This window comes from Bombina bombina, chromosome 9 (genome assembly GCF_027579735.1).
Source record: "Bombina bombina isolate aBomBom1 chromosome 9, aBomBom1.pri, whole genome shotgun sequence".
NCBI classification, from domain to species: Eukaryota; Metazoa; Chordata; class Amphibia; order Anura; family Bombinatoridae; genus Bombina; species Bombina bombina.
The window spans coordinates 209,726,138-209,742,909 of NC_069507.1; the positions used below are offsets into that span (position 1 = coordinate 209,726,138).

At 39.2% G+C, this 16,772-nt stretch overlaps 1 protein-coding gene across 1 annotated transcript in view; it reads left to right on the forward strand.

The window, feature by feature from the left end:
• The first annotated feature begins 1,736 nt into the window (after nucleotides 1-1,736).
• JAKMIP3 (Janus kinase and microtubule interacting protein 3) overlaps nucleotides 1,737-16,772 on the forward strand; it is a 167,000-nt gene continuing 151,964 nt past the window's right edge. The window contains exon 1 of the mRNA XM_053691742.1: nucleotides 1,737-1,871. Within this exon, the coding sequence (XP_053547717.1) occupies nucleotides 1,737-1,871 (135 nt within the window). The remainder of the gene's footprint in view (nucleotides 1,872-16,772) is intronic.

The window sequence follows — 16,772 nt, forward strand, 5'->3', positions numbered from 1 at the left end:
CCCAGTTTATCCCAACCAGTATAGTTTAACTCCGTCACCCTTGAGGTAGCAGAGAGGCTAAGTAGCAGTGGTCTTAAGACTTTAGCTACTTAACTAGTGTTTCAGGCATTGGAAGCCTCCAGTGCTCAAGCTGCATCCGCAGGTTCCTTAATTGGGTCCATTGTCTCTATATTTATAGTAAATATAATAAATCTGTTGATATTTTACAAACCCAATATTATATCCGACCAGATTGTTCATTGGGCAGAATCGGAAGCTGCCTCGTTGTGCTTGTGATTTTTGGGAGGGTTTTCCCTCTATGGCTAAATAATAGATGTGCAGCTTTGCAGTGTTGACTCAAGTAGATTGTGGTCTGTGTATAGCAAACATGACTGACCAGTTTAGCCAATCAGAAAATGTATTGGGGGCTAGAAAACCACTTCTCAGATATCTCTTTGTGGTCTGGACCTTTATGGCAAATTATATCACCTAAAAGATTTTGTGGTTACTTTTTGGTTTGCTCCCAAGTTTCAACTTAATTTGTCAAACCTTGTGCTAAAGTGTCATCCAAGTTCCCAAACTGCTAAACACTTTCAAAAGTAACTTTTGACCCTTGTTTTTCCTCTAGTGCTTTCCACTGTACATATGAAGATTATTCCCATGCATTAATCCATTTTAGCTCTGGATAGGCTGTGAGCATTGAAGAGACTTGAAATCCAATTTTTTTTCTGTATTGATTCAGACACAACACAATCATTTTAAAAAAGCCTCAAATTTACTTTTATTATCAAATTTACTTTGCTATGGTATTCTTTGCTGAAGAGGTACCTAGGTAAGTAAGCGTGCGCATGTTGGAAGCACTAAATGAAAGTGAAAAGTGCATAACATTTATGCAAAGCTGCTGCTGTATGCTTTTCAACAAAGGATACCAAGAGAAAAAAGAACATTTGTTAAAAGTAAACTGGAAAGTTGTTTAAAATTGCATGCTGTGGCCCCTATTTATGAAAGTCTGGCGGGCCTGATCCGACAGTGTGGATCAGGTCCGCCAGACCTCGCTGAATACGGCTAGCAATACGCTCACCGTATTCAGCATTGCACCAGCAGCTCACAAGAGCTGCTGGTGCAACGCCGCTCCCTGCAGACTCGCAGCCAATCGGCTGCCAGCAGGGGGGTGTCAATCAACCCGATCGTACTCAATCGGGTTGTTTTGTGGCGATGTCTGTCCGCCTGATCAGAGCAGGCGGACAGGTTATGGAGCAGCGGTCTTTGTGACCGCTGCTTCATAACTGCTGTTTCTGGCGAGTCTGCAGGCTCGCCAGAAACACGGGGCATCAAGCTCCATTCGGAGCTTGATAAATATGCCCCTGTATCTGAATCATGAATGACAAATTGTGGGATTCATGCCCCTTTTAAATGATATGAGGATTTTTATGGTCCTTTAAATAAATATTTTTCAAGTTTACTTTCACCTGTAAGAATGTCACAATTATGTGCTGATTATCTTCATTTTCTAGGTCAAAACTGTGAGTTCACAGCTGTAATGCTCATTATTGTGTGTCAAACTGTGAGAATATTGTTACATACTTATTTAAATGAACTGATTATTTGAATAGTAGGGGCACATTATTTGACTGGGTTGTGCTTTCTCTTTTAGATGACCAGGAAAATGTAGAAAGGAAACAAGAGAATTTGGGCTGCGTGAACCAGGGAGGTTCTCTCTCTTTGGGAATTCTACCTCCCTGTCATTTCATCTCACAATGTCAAAGAAGGGACCCAGCAGCAGAGCTAAGGCAGACCGAGCGGAGGCATTTGCTTCATTACAAGCCGCCAATGAAGACCTGAGAGCAAAACTCACTGATATCCAAATAGAGCTGCAACAGGAAAAGAATAAGGTGGGCATTGTCTGTATTGTGTTACAGCTTGTACTGTGTTAGGTAAATATTATGTCACCCAACTGAGGGTAATGTAAAGCAGGTAAAAAAAAAGGTCAGATTGTCCTTGCAATTTTTTAAAGGGACGGTAAATGTAGTTATTAAAGGGACAGTATACATCAATTTTAATATAACTGCATGTAATAGACACTACTATAAAGAAGAATATGCACAGATACTGATATAAGCATCCAGTATAAAACCTTTTAAAAGGTGTATGGAGTCTGAAAATCAGCACAATGTTCTTAAAAAATAAGCAAAACTACACATTGTTACAAAAACACTACCAGATGGGCTATATAAATGTATCATCTACAAAACATATATGCAAAGAAAAATCTAGTGTGCAATATCCCTTTAATGTTACATAATTCTGCACTATGTGCAGAAAGATTAACATTAAAGGGACATAAACCCCAATTTTTTTCTTTCATAATTGAGATAGAGCATTCGGGCATGTGCACACTACCTATCCATGTATCTCTTCCACAAAGAATAACATGAATAACATTTTTTTAAAATTGTATTTGCTATCTGAATTATGGAAGAAAAATTTTGGGTTTCACGTCCTTTTAAAATAGCGGTACCTGTAAAAAAAAATAAGAAAAATTAATGATTTAACACCTTAAAAGTTTACTTGCATTACTTTCATCGTTATCCTCTTCTGTTTCATTGCTTTTTTTTTTTAATAATGAAAATATCTCTTTTTTGCCTTTAAAAATTAAAACAAAAAAAGATTAACTCATTCCTGTGTGTATGACGTGCATTTATTTATTGTACCACTCGTGTTTGACTTTGTCTATCTGTTCAACCACTTTGTAGGGGGAGTTAAACACATAGGGGTTGGTTTATGAAGCAGCGGATGCTGCTTCCGACCCACTCCACTTCAGTTCCGCCTGCTGAGGTGGCGGACAGCAATCAGCCCGATCGAATACAATTGGGTTGATTGACACCCCCTTCTAGCGGTCAATTGGCCGTGAATCTGCAGGGGGTAGTATTGCACCAACAGTTCACAAGAACTGCTGGTACAATGATAAATGCCGACAGATCATGTCTGTCCGCACCATGATAAATTTACCCCATAGGGCCAGATTACAAGTGGAGCGCTAAATATCGCTTGCATGCAAGTGATATTAGCACCTACTTTGTGATAACAGTGCATGATAATGTGCGCTGGTAATACAAGTTTACAGCAATGCGAACGTGAGCTCTCATTCACATTGCTAGAAAGCATTACACTTACAGGAGCGTGCTTCTATAGGCTCCTATGGGAGCCTCGTTAAGTTGCCGTTACAGACAGGTATGTAGCACAGCAATGGGCACCATTTATAAATATATATGTATATGAATATATACTTTTATATTTGTGTGTTAATATGACACACATTATAAAACATATATTTATAAATTTATATAATCATATACATATATATTTACATTGCAGTCTATGAGAACACACCGTTCCCATAGATCGCAATGTAAAGAAACTTTTCAGTGCCATTTTATTTCTAACACTCCACTCCCATGAACTTTAAAGCCCCAAAACTGCCCAGTGCATTTCTTTTTTTTTTTATTAAAAAATGCAGCATTTTTTAAAAATAAAAAACTACAATGCCCTCTATTTTGAGGGAAGTTGGGACACTTTTAGAAAAATTAACTAGAGATCTAATATCTGATTAATTTTTGGATCGCTAATTGCTACCACAAGGTCAGTAGCAATAACCAGCCACTTGTAATGGCTGGTTAATTATTGCGCTCCCGCAAACAAGCAAATTTGCGGGAGCACAATAATTTAGCGCTCCACTTGTAATCTAGCCCATAGTTATTTAGGGTCAGTAAAACAATAATTGCATTGGAATACTTCTTAAATGCCCTTAGATTGAAATAATTTGTTGTTTTATTGCACGTGTCCCTTGAACCATGATAGCAAAAGTGTTTATTTATAATATTCTGCACATAACATTCAGGAAGCATTAAACAAGTGGTTTTGCATTTACAAGCAGTAAGCTCAGAACTGCAATTAAAATAAATTAGAAAAGCCATTACTGACATTCCTAATCCCCAGGGGATACTTACATTGCACAGTATCATAAATGGTGTCTCTGGTATTAACAAAGCAATGTTTTTTGTTATACTCAAAATGGCAACATCACCATCTAGAGTGAAAATGAAGACTATCCTCATTCTGTGTCAATATGATCATGATTTTATAAAATACCCTAACGGTGCTGACTTTGAAATGCAAACTGTGATAATAAATGGCTATAACTGAAGGGGAGAATGAATGGGAAGGGCTCTATATATGTGTTTATGTATGTGCACATGCATATTTACCCATATAAACACATAAATACACATGTATACATAGTTACATACACACATATTTAGACATATATATACATATATATATGTATATATATATATATATATATATATATATAATATTAAGGCAGCATGCTATTTAATATCTTGTTGTAGTGATGTATCTATATACCTTGTTTCATATCCAATTCATCTCTCCTTATACCAAAACAACAAACTAATAGTGATATCCAAATACAAAAACTCTAAAAGGATATCACAATAGTTAAACACACCACAAAAACAAATATTCTGTACTACATATTCATATATTGTATATCTTTTGTAAGGTTCTAGCGCAGGTGACTTTTCTTGACTAACACACACACACACATATATATATATATATATATATATATATATATATAAACACACACATATACACATTGGAGCCCTTTCCAGTCAAACACCTTGCCATATACCATATACCTTTCTAATCCTTTTAAAACATTTTTTTCATTATAAATGTTATATATTTTTATTTAAAACATGTGTATCTATGAGTGTAATACTTTATTTTATTATGTTTTACTTGTGTTTTGTGAAAGTTTTTTTTAACCCTTACACTTTACTTAAAGTTTCACGAATGAGTGCCCAGTTTTTAAAAATACTATTAAAAACAGGGGCACTTTCATTCATGAAAGTTTACATTTCACCGGTTTTGTTAAAATACTTACCTTCCTTCTTGCAAGCCGGAGCAGCTATTACCCCCGCCCGCCGCTCGTCTCTTCATACATCAGCAATGAAGCCATGATTGGAGGAAGCCGGATTCATCATTGCTGACATATAAAGAGATGAGCGGCGGGCGGGGGGGAATCGCTGCTCCGGCTTGCAAGAAGGAAAGGTAAGTATTTTAACAAAACCGATGAAACGTAAAGTTTCATGATTGAAAGTGTCCCTGTTTTTAATAGTATTTTTAAAAACCGGGCACTCAATCATGAAACTCTACATTCAATTTAAGATCTCAGGTTATTTGGGCTTCTACTTGAGCGCAACCCATAACTTTTAACTTGTAATATCAGCGCGATTTAGCACGGTTGTCATAGCCATTGAAAGTAATGGGTGCGTTAGAGCAATGTCGGCCGCACTAAACCTTCTCTAATAAATCTGTTTTACCATGGACCTGTAATATCAAGTTGCTAATTTTAGCTCGATCCTGCACTAGCATTAGTGCTCCACTTGTATCTAGGCCTAAATGTGACAATAAAGAAATAAGAAAGGTAAAGTTTTCTATGGCTTTCACACAAAGATAGAAGCGTTTACAATCTGTTTCCTGCGTCAAATACTTTTTAGTGTACAATTGAGTCTATGGAGCCGATTTATCAAACAGTCAATTGGCCCCAATGCATCTGTTTCCACGCAAGCCTTCAGGCTCGCCGAGAACAGGAGTTAAGAAGCAGCGATCTTAAGACCGCTGCTCCTTAACTCATACACCTCCTCTGAGGCGGCGGACAGCAATCCGCCCGATCGTGTATGATCAAGTTGATTGAAACCCCTGAATGTGCAGGGGGGTGGCATTGCACAAGCAGTTCACCAGAACTGCTTGTGCAATGTTAAATGCTGACAGCGTATGCTGTTAGCATTCAGCGATGTCTGGTAGACATGATCCGCTACAGCGGATCATGTCAGCCAGACATTGATAAATCGGCCCCCATATGAGCAAATTATGGGTGACTTTGACATTTTGCATTTCTTTCAAAAAAAGCATTAAAATCCGGCTATTGTTTTACCTGTACGGACGTGTTGTAGCAAAAACTTGTACACTTACGCAGTTTATCTTTTTGAATCTTGCTGACAATAACCCTAAAGTTAGTAATTCTTCTGAAAGGTAGTAGGCATAAACATTTTGACAGATTTCTGGGTAATTCTTTTAGAAGAATGTTTTCATTACAAGGACCTTTATATTTGAAAATTCATCACCAATATGAATTTTAATCAGGAAAATACAATTTCTAATTATATTGTATCCTGTGTAAATAGGATATTTTAAAATTAAATTACAAGCAGGCTTGACACACCCTTTAAATGCACATTCCCACCAAAACTAAAATATACATTTCAATTTTGAATATCATCATCTTTGTATTTCACTTGTATTTACAATCCTGCTTCTAGTTAAAGCTGTTTCACTGAAAGCTTTTATTTGTGCACAGACACATGCAACATATCTAGGTATGCTCTGTGCACCAGCAGTTGTATACACTGATGGGGGCTGGTATAATTTAAAGTGAGTTATTACTAACGTTATACAAAATGTGCATTTAACTTTTACTGTGTAATGTCCCTTTAAAAATAATCCAATGCAATTAAAGGGGCATGAAACCCCACATTTTCCTTTCATGATTCAGACAGAGCATACAATTAAAAACAAAAACTTTCCAATTTACTTCTATTATCAAATTTGCTTTGTTCTCGTGTTATTCTTTGCTGAAGAGATATCTAGATAGGCAGCGTGGCTAATGTATAACATTTGTGCAAAACTACTGACATATAGTGCTGCAGACACATGCACGCTCCTGAGCATTCCTTGCTGCCTTTCAACAAAGGATACCAAGAAAGCGAAGATAATTTGACAACAGAAGTAAATTTGAAAGTTGTTCAAATAAGTCTCCTGATCTATGAGAATGAAGATCACTGGTCTCAATAAACTTGCAACATGCTAGGAATCCAAGGATCATAAAAAAAGATTCACAGAACGTTGTGATCTCATTCCCATTGAAGATAATGAACCTCATGTTCTTCATTCTTAATAAATAAAATATTTATTCACTATAAAAAAATCTATTATAAATCCATCAATGAAGTCCCCTTATATTAAAGGGATACTAAACCCAATTTTTTTTATTTCATGATTCAGATAGAGCATGAGATTTTAAGCACCTTTCTAATTTACTCCTATTATAAATTTTTCTTTGTTCTCATGCTATCTTGATTTGAAAAAGCAGTACTGTAAGCTATAGAGCCAGACCATTTTTTGTTCAGCACATGGGTAGCACTTGCTGATTTGTGGCTAAATGTAGCAAACCAATCAGCAGCTCTACCAAGGTGCTGAACTAAAAAATGGGCTGGCTCCTAACCTTTTATTACTGCTTTTTCAAATCAAGATAACATGAGAACAAAGAAAAATTGATAATAGGAGTAAATTAGAAAGTTACTTAAAATTGCATGCTCTATCTGAATCATGAAAGAAAAAAAAAATGAGGGGTTAGTATCCCTTTAAGTGTTACAATACAATATATAGGGAACACATTTAAATAACCTTAATTAAATTGTGCTAAATTACATACAAAATATAAAAAAAAACCCCTACATTTCAGTTCCTAATAAAGTACAAATTAGTATTCTCTTTGCGAGCTACAGATCTTATAGCAGGAGTTTGTCATTACTAATTTCTCCAGGGATCTTGCATACTTGGTGAGTATCACAGTAGCATCATTTTCAAAACAAGGTTTAATAGCTGTATAAATATAGCAAGACATTTGTTTACAATTCAATTGTTGAGGTGCTGTGATTGTCCACATTGGTTGTTATATGAAAATAACTGAAAAATAATATACAGTTACATGAATTATATACCCATTTAAGCACGTTAGGTCACAGAAAAATCTATGCACAAAACAAGCATAATGCAACCCAAACGTTTTCTAAGAATCAATAAATGCAATTGATCCACGTGATTTACTTTAATATATTCTTGTTACAACCTACAGCTATAAAATACAAATAGTCGCACATCAGTTAGCAGCAATAGCATCTCATTAAATGGTTTTTTTTAGCATCACAGAGACATTTGAAGATTTAGCTATAAAAATAATCACTGTAAACACATTCAAATGTAGATAAAAATGTATAACTAATTTTAGATTACAAGAAACCCCAATACAATAGAATGTAGGGGCAGAATGTTTGTTTGTTTAACATTTTATTTAGCATGTATATAATATAGTATAATGTGCGTATTTATTTTTTAAAATTGCAAAGTTTATGCTTATTAACAATATGCTCATTAGAAATAGAGGTAAAGAATGTTAGACCAGTTTAAAGGTGACAGTTTATAGGAAGACAATTAAAAACAAGTAGTTAAAGTGACTACAACACTACCGCCCGCCCGCCATCTTGTCTAATTGATTGACAGATGACGTATCCTAAACCAACTAATCCTTGTTTCACCCCCCGGGCCGTGATGTTAACGCAAAGGGGCTGAACGCCCCGGGGGGGGGGGGGGACACGACGACAAGGATTAGTTGGTTTAGGATACGTCATCTGTCAATCAATTAGACAAGATGGCGGGCGGGAGTGCTGCGCTTATCGGCGGAGCAGTTTAAAGGTAAAAATATAAGAAAATAAATAGATTTATAAAAAATCATGACTTAAACCCCTGCTCGTTTTGATAAGTCTATGCAATGCCGTGAGGCTGTGCTTGTAACTTGACCTTCACTTTAAAAGGATATGAAACAAAAAAAAAAACATATTTTGTGATTCAGACAGAGCATACAATTACATTTATTTTTTTCCAATTTACTTTTTATTTACTTATCAAATTTGCTTTGTTCCCATGTTATTCTTTGTTGAAGAGATAGCTAGTAGGTGTCAGGAGCACTACATGACAGGAAATAGCACTGCCAGCTAGTGCTCTTGTATATGGAAATTCTTACAAAACTGATGCAATATAGTGCTCCAGACACGTGCACACTCCTGAGTTTACCTTTTACCTCCCTGCTTTTCAAAACAAGAGAACAAAGAACATTTGATAATAGAAGTACTTAAAAGGACAGTCTACACCAAAATTATTATTGTTTAAAAAGATAGATAATCCCTTTATTACCCATTCCCTAGTTTTGCATAACCAACACAGTTATAATAATACACGTTTTACCTCTGTAATTACCTTGTATCTAAGCCTCAGCAAACTGCCCCTTTATTTCAGTTCTATTGACAGACTTGTGCTTTAGCCAATCAGTGCTGACTCACCTGAATTCCACATGCGTGAGCACAGTGTTGTCTATATGACACACATGATCAAAAACACCCTCTAGTGGTGAAAAACTGTCAAATGCCCTAAGAGAAGAGGCGGCCTTCAAGGACTCAGAAATTAGCATATGAACCTCCTAGGTTTAGCTTTCAACTAAGAATACCAAGAGAACAAAGTAAAATTGGTGATTAAAGTAAATTGCAAAATTGTTTAAAATTACATTCTCTCTCTGAATCATGAAAGTTTATTTTGGACTAGACTGTCCCTTTAAGAAAGTGGCTTAAAATTGCATGTTCTATCAGAATTGTGAAATATGTTTTTGTTTGTTTTGGTTAGTTAGTCTGAAGTGCCAGTGTTTTTGACAGTTGTTCAAATGAAAATGTTCTGCATTAAAGGGGCATGTTACCCATGCATGCAGCATATCTGCAAAAGCTGATTAGAAAATATTCTTCAGCTACTCTTTTGACTGTCATCTGTGTGATGAGAGCAGGATGTGATGTCACTAGTATGTGGGCGGGGCTTAGGTCCGGTGTCTGTGTCGCAGTTAGTTTAGTACAATCAACCTGACTGGATGTGTATTGCTATGCTCTGTAATAAAATAGAGTTGTACCATCATTGCCGTGTCCTGCATATGTCCTGCATCTCATGACATGGTGTCAGAAGTTCTGGACTGCGCTTCTGTTCCTGATCGATTGCAATGTCAAAGTTTACCCCACCTGAGCCTTTTGACTTTTCTCAGCCTGCAGCTTGGCCCACATGGCGTCAGCGGTTTCAGCGCTTCAGGATTGCATCCAAACTGAACAAGGAGAGTGGTGAAGTACAAGTTAATTCTCTTTTATACTCCATGGGGAAAGATGTAGAGCCAGTGTTCAATGCTTTTACTTTTCAAGAAGGGGAAGAAGTTAACTTTGATATAGTTATGGATAAACTCAGTGCCCACTTTGTGCCCAAAAGAAATGTGATTCATGAGAGAGCTTGTTTTCACAAACGTAATCAGCGTGTGGGAGAATCTGTGGAGTCATTTGTGCGCAGCCTGTATGAATTAGCTGAATTCTGTGAGTTTGGTGTTGCTAAAGAAGAGCAAATCAGAGACAGAATAGTTATTGGAATTGCAGATGCTGAAGTCTCCCTGAAGCTGCATTTAGAGCCTGATTTAACGTTAGAAGGGGCTATTAGGATGGTCCGCCAGAGTGAACTGGTGAAAAAGCAAAGTGCTGATCTGAGGTCTGAGAGTATTGTTGATGAAGTGCAACAGTCTAGGAAAACTGCTAGTGAAAGGCACAGTGTGAGCGGTAGATCTAAAGTACTGGAAAGGCCTAGAAGTGGATGGGCGCAACATGGCCGATGCACACGGTGCTACCGGGCTCATGATCAGAGTGCTATATGCCCGGCCAGAGATAAAAGATACAGAAAATGTAACAGAATAGGCCATTTTGAAGTGGTGTGTAAAACTGAATACATTAAGGAGATGCAGGTGGACAGTGACCAGGAGGGTCAGGAAGTGTCTTTTGTGGGGTCTGTTGTGGAACGGACAAGCTCAGAGGAAGATTGGAAAGTTACTTTTACTGTAATGGGAGCCAAAGTTGATTTTAAGATTGACACAGGAGCAGATATCACTGTAATGTCTTTTGCTGAATTTATGAAACTGCCTCGACAGCCCCAGCTGGCGAAGGTTACTACAAATGTCCATAGTCCTGGTGGCCGCATTGATTGTGTGGGGAAATTTCTTGCCAGCTGTGAGTACAAACAAAGGAAGTTCACCATGTGGGTGCATGTGATCCGAGGTCAGTGTGTTAACAGTTTATTGAGCAGAAAAGCAGCCTGTGACTTGGGCCTCGTGGCCAGAGTGAATGAGATCTCTGAAGATATGTTTGGCGAGTTGGGCCTACTGAACTGCAAACCTGTCCGTATAGCACTTAAAAGTGACGCAGTCCCATACAGTATTTCTACTCCTCGTAGAATTCCGTTCCCGCTCATGCCTCAAGTGGAGAAAGAGCTCATGTGCATTAAGTCTATGGGGGTTATTGAAGAGGTTGTTGAAGCAACTGATTGGTGTGCCCCCATTGTTCCAGTTGCAAAGAAAAACGGAAAGGTGCGCATCTGTGTGGACCTGAAAAGGTTGAATGAGGCAGTGAAGAGGGAGAGATTTGTGCTGCCAACATTGGAAGATATAGCCCCGAAGTTGGCTGGGGCGAAGTTCTTTTCCACATTAGACGCTTCTAGCGGCTTTTGGCAGATCCCCCTGGATCCAAAGTGCCACAAACTGACTACCTTTATCACACTGGTAGGTCGGTTCTGCTTTTGCAGACTCCCCTTTGGGATATCCTCCGCTCCTGAAATCTTTCAAAGGGAAATGAGTTCTCTCCTGAGTGGCCACGTGGGCACAGCGGTCGTCATGGACGACATTCTAGTGTATGGGTCTACAGTGGAGGAGCATGATCAGTGTTTGAGTTGTGTGCTGCAGGCTATCAAAGAGTCTGGGCTGAAGCTGAATAAAGAAAAATGTCATTTTAGGAAAACTGAATTATGCTACTTTGGGCATATCATCAACGGGGATGGCATCAAGCCAGACCCCGAGAAAATTCGGGCTATTGAACAGATGAAAAGCCCTTCTGATGTACATGAACTGAGACAGATATTGGGCCTTGTAAATTACGTGGGCAAGTTTCTTCCAGATTTATCTACAGTTTTACACCCTGTCACAGAGTTGCTTAAGAAAGATGTTGCCTGGGTCTGGGGACCTTCACAAGAAAAAGCGTTCCTGCATGCCAAGTCCCTGCTGGGGTCTGCCCCAGTGCTGGGGTTCTACGACCCTTCAAAAAAGACTGTGGTTAGTGCTGATGCAAGCAGTTATGGGTTGGGGGCTGCACTCCTGCAGCTGAATGACGACAAACTACAGCCCATCGCCTACTGTTCCCGCACACTGACGGCTGCGGAGTCAAAATACGCTCAAATTGAGAAAGAGTGCCTGGCTGCAGTTTGGGCCTGTGAGCGCTTTCAGCGTTATCTAGTGGGTTTGGAGAAATTTAGTCTGGAAACTGACCACAAACCGCTAGTCCCTCTAATCAATTCTTATGACATTGACAAAACACCCTTGAGATGCCAGAGACTTTTAATGAGACTGCTCAGGTTCAATGTTCAGGCAGTGCATGTGCCGGGGAAACAGCTGGTTGTGGCAGATACACTATCCAGGCTCCCGCTGGCTGCTGCTGAAGAATCCTCCACAGAATCGGATGTGAAAGTGTATGTTGATTCAGTTCTGGCCTCTAAGTCCATTTCTTCAAGGAAACTGGAAGAGATAAAGAAAGAGACATATTTGGACACAGATCTGCAAGAAGTTATAAGGTACATAAGAGAAGGCTGGCCCGAGAGCCGGGCAGCCTGGATGTCTTTAAGTGCTTACCAGCCAGAGAGGTTGCAGCTCACGGAGCTGGAGGGGTTGGTGCTGTTCCAAGACCGCATTGTAATTCCTGTCAGCATGAGGAAAGAGATGTTAAACAGGATTCATGATGGCCACTTAGGCATTACAAAGTGCAGAGAGAGAGCAGCTACAGCTGTGTGGTGGCCTGGGATCAGCTCCGACATTGCAAATCACGTGTCTCAATGTGCCTTTTGCCGGGAACGCCGGCCTACTCAGAGAAGGGAGCCCTTGATGTCTACTCCGCTGCCTGCGGGGCCGTGGCAGAAAATAGCTGCTGATTTGTGTGAACTGCACGGGAAAAAGTTTCTTGTTGTGATCGACTACTATTCCAGGTATTTGGAAATTGCACCCCTGAATGATATCACAAGTCAGGCCGTTATCATTCGCCTGAAGAGCTTGTTCGCCCGCTGGGGCATTCCAGTGGAGCTGGTGAGTGATAATGGTATGCAGTTCGCTTCTACAGAGTTCAGTGCTTTCAGCAGGGAATATGATTTTGTACATTCCACGTCAAGTCCACATTATCCGCAGGCCAACGGAATGGCTGAAAGGGCAGTTCAAACAACAAAATTCATTCTAAAGCAATCTGAGCCGTACCTAGCCCTCTTGTCATACAGGGCGACGCCCATTCAAGCCACCGGGTTTAGCCCGGCACAGCTGATGCTAGGACGCCAGATTCGCACCACTTTACCCTCAGTGGGTGTCTTCAAGCCGCCTGGCCCTGTTCCTCGGGACAAAGTCCTTAGGAGGGATGAAGAGGCCAAAAAGGGTTATCGTTTCTTCTACGACAGGAGACATTCTGTCAGGCCTTTACAGGAACTGAAAGCGGGCCAAAGTGTCAGAATTAAACTGGATGATGAGAAGAAATGGAAGACGCCTGCTACGGTAGTGGGCCGCTCTCCAGAACCAAGGTCTTACACAGTCCTTACGGAGGGAGGGACGGTTACACGCCGTAACCGAAGACATCTTCAGTCTGTACCTGAGAGTCTGGAACCAGATACCTCAGTACCACCGCCGGTGGGATCCCCTGTTCTAAGAGAGGTGCCTTCCCCTCAGCAAGATCACAGCGGGGATATATCTTTGCCTCCAGCAGACTCTTGTTCACCATCTTCTGTATCAGAGGACAGTTCATGCAAAGTTACATCAAGCGGAAGAGTGGTGAAACTTCCGGCCCGATACAGGGACTGACTTTAGCTAGAACAGTGACCGGAAGTATGGGCAGAATAATCCCATGGTCACCGTGGACTAGGGTAGTCTACCCCGATGTCCAAGTCAGGATGTAATTTATTTGTTCATGTTTTCTAATCTATCTGTTTTTATAATGTTCAAAAACAAAAATGTTGTTGTATACCCTGTTGGTATACCTTGTTATTTATTATATGCAAATGTATGCTTTGCCTTTGAAAAAGGGGAAGATGTGATGAGAGCAGGATGTGATGTCACTAGTATGTGGGCGGGGCTTAGGTCCGGTGTCTGTGTCGCAGTTAGTTTAGTACAATCAACCTGACTGGATGTGTATTGCTATGCTCTGTAATAAAATAGAGTTGTACCATCATTGCCGTGTCCTGCATATGTCCTGCATCTCATGACAATCTGCATGGTGAAAAACAAACAAACAAATAAAACAGCCAATCAGCAGAGTTTGCACTACTTTACTGTTATCTCTCAGGATTGCACCATAATCTTGTGGGGTTTCAAAGTAAACTTTGTTAAACTGAGGACATAACGAAAGTAACTGGGCTGCACGTGCCAAATGCATGCTACCTTTTAAATTCTTTTACAAGCATCCTGATTGGATGCCTAAAGTCCTTACAATGCGAGTGGCTTCTGAGGAACTTTTGAGATAAATAATTTTTTTTACTTAGAGCTGTTCATGTGATATTTTCTAGTCAGCTTTTTACAAATGTGTGGCATCCCTTTCAGGTGATTCAGCTTTTGGGTAACGTCCCTTTTATAATGTTATTGCAGATAACATTAGTTTACAATCAAATGGACATGAAACCCCACACTTTTCTTTCATGATTCAATTTATTTCTATTATCAGATTGACTTAGTTCTCTTGGTATCATTTGTTGAAAAGCAGGTAGTTAGGTTTAGGGGTGTGCATGTGTCTGGGGCATGCATATGTATGGCAGCTGTTTATTAACAATGTTATACATGTTCAAGAGCACTAGATCTCAGCAGTGCTATAGACATGAGCACAATACCTACCTAGATATCCTCTTCAACAAACCAAATAACATGAGAACAAAGCAAATTTGATAATAGAAGTGTTTTTAATAACTGTGCAAGACAGACACATAGCCATGTCACCAAAACCTGTATAAAGTGATACAATACCAGAGATGGTTTTAAAGGGATATATTTTTCTTCCATGATTCAGATAGAGCCTGCAATCTTAAGCAACTTTTTAATTTACTCCAATTATCAATTTTCTTCATTCTTGCTGATTGGTGGCTACATTTTTCTTTATTCTATTGTATCCTTTGTTTAGAGTGAACCTAGGTAGGCTGATAGGAGCTAACAAACAAACCCCAAGATGGCACATTTGCTGGTGACTGTTAATTTCCAAAATATGGATCAACAGGCAAATCAGCTGTGTTTTATGGTGTTTTGACAAGGCATATAAAAAACCTAGGGGGATAGACGGTCTAAAATACCCCTCTATAAGGAGGCCAAATGGATTTGGGCTTTAAATAGTTTGCATCCAAAAGGTCTTAACAGGGAATTTGATCTAAATCCATTTATATAACTTTAAATATTTATTATTGAAAATATAGTGACTTTGTGGTAGGTATGTATATGCTTTGATGTGTACTGCTAGTTAATTCCTCTCTTTGGCCTAGATTTAGAGTTGGGCGGTAGCCGTCAAAACCAGCGTTAGAGGCTCCTAACGCTGGTTTTTACTTCCCTCTGGTATTTGGAGTCAGTCATTAAAGGATCTAACGCTCACTTTTCAGCCGCGACTTTTCCATACCGCAGATCCCCTTACGTCAATTGCGTATCCTATCTTTTCAATGGGATCTTTCTAACGCCGGTATTTAGAGTCTTGGCTGAAGTGAGCGTTAGAAATCTATGACAAAACTCCAGCCGCAGAAAAAAGTCAGTAGTTAAGAGCTTTCTGGGCTAACGCCGGTTTATAAAGCTCTTAACTACTGTGCTCTAAAGTACACTAACACCCATAAACTACCTATGTACCCCTAAACCGAGGTCCCCCCACATCGCCGCCACTCTATTAAATTTTTTTAACCCCTAATCTGCCGACCGCCACCTATATTATACTTATGTACCCCTAATCTGCTGCCCCTAACACTGCCGACCCCTATATTATATTTATTAACCCCTAACCTGCCCCCACAACGTCGCCGCCAGCTACCTACAATAATTAACCCCTAATCTGCCGACCGCAAAGCGCCGCTACCTACGTTATCCTTATGTACCCCTAATCTGCTGCCCCTAACACCGCCGACCCCTATATTATATTTATTAACCCCTAATCTGCCCCCCTCAATGTCGCCTCCACCTGCCTACACTTATTAACCCCTAATCTGCCGAGCGGACCGCACCGCTACTATAATAAAGTTATTAACCCCTAATCCGCCTCACTCCCGCCTCAATAACCCTATAATAAATAGTATTAACCCCTAATCTGCCCTCCCTAACATCGCCGACACCTAACTTCAATTATTAACCCCTAATCTGCCGACCGAATCTCGCCGCTACTGTAATAAATGGATTAACCCCTAAAGCTAAGTCTAACCCTAACCCTAACACCCCCCTAAGTTAAATATAATTTAAATCTAACAAAATAAATTAACTCTTATTAAATAAATTATTCCTATTTAAAGCTAAATACTTACCTGTAAAATAAACCCTAATATAGCTACAATATAAATTCTAATTATATTATAGCTATTTTAGGATTTATATTTATTTTACAGGTAACTTTTATTTATTTTAACCAGGTACAATAGCTATTAAATAGTTAAGAACTATTTAATAGCTAAAATAGTTAAATCCTAACCTAAGTTACAATTAAACCTAACACTACACTATCAATAAATAAATTAAATAAAATACCTACAATTACCTACAATTAAACCTAACACTA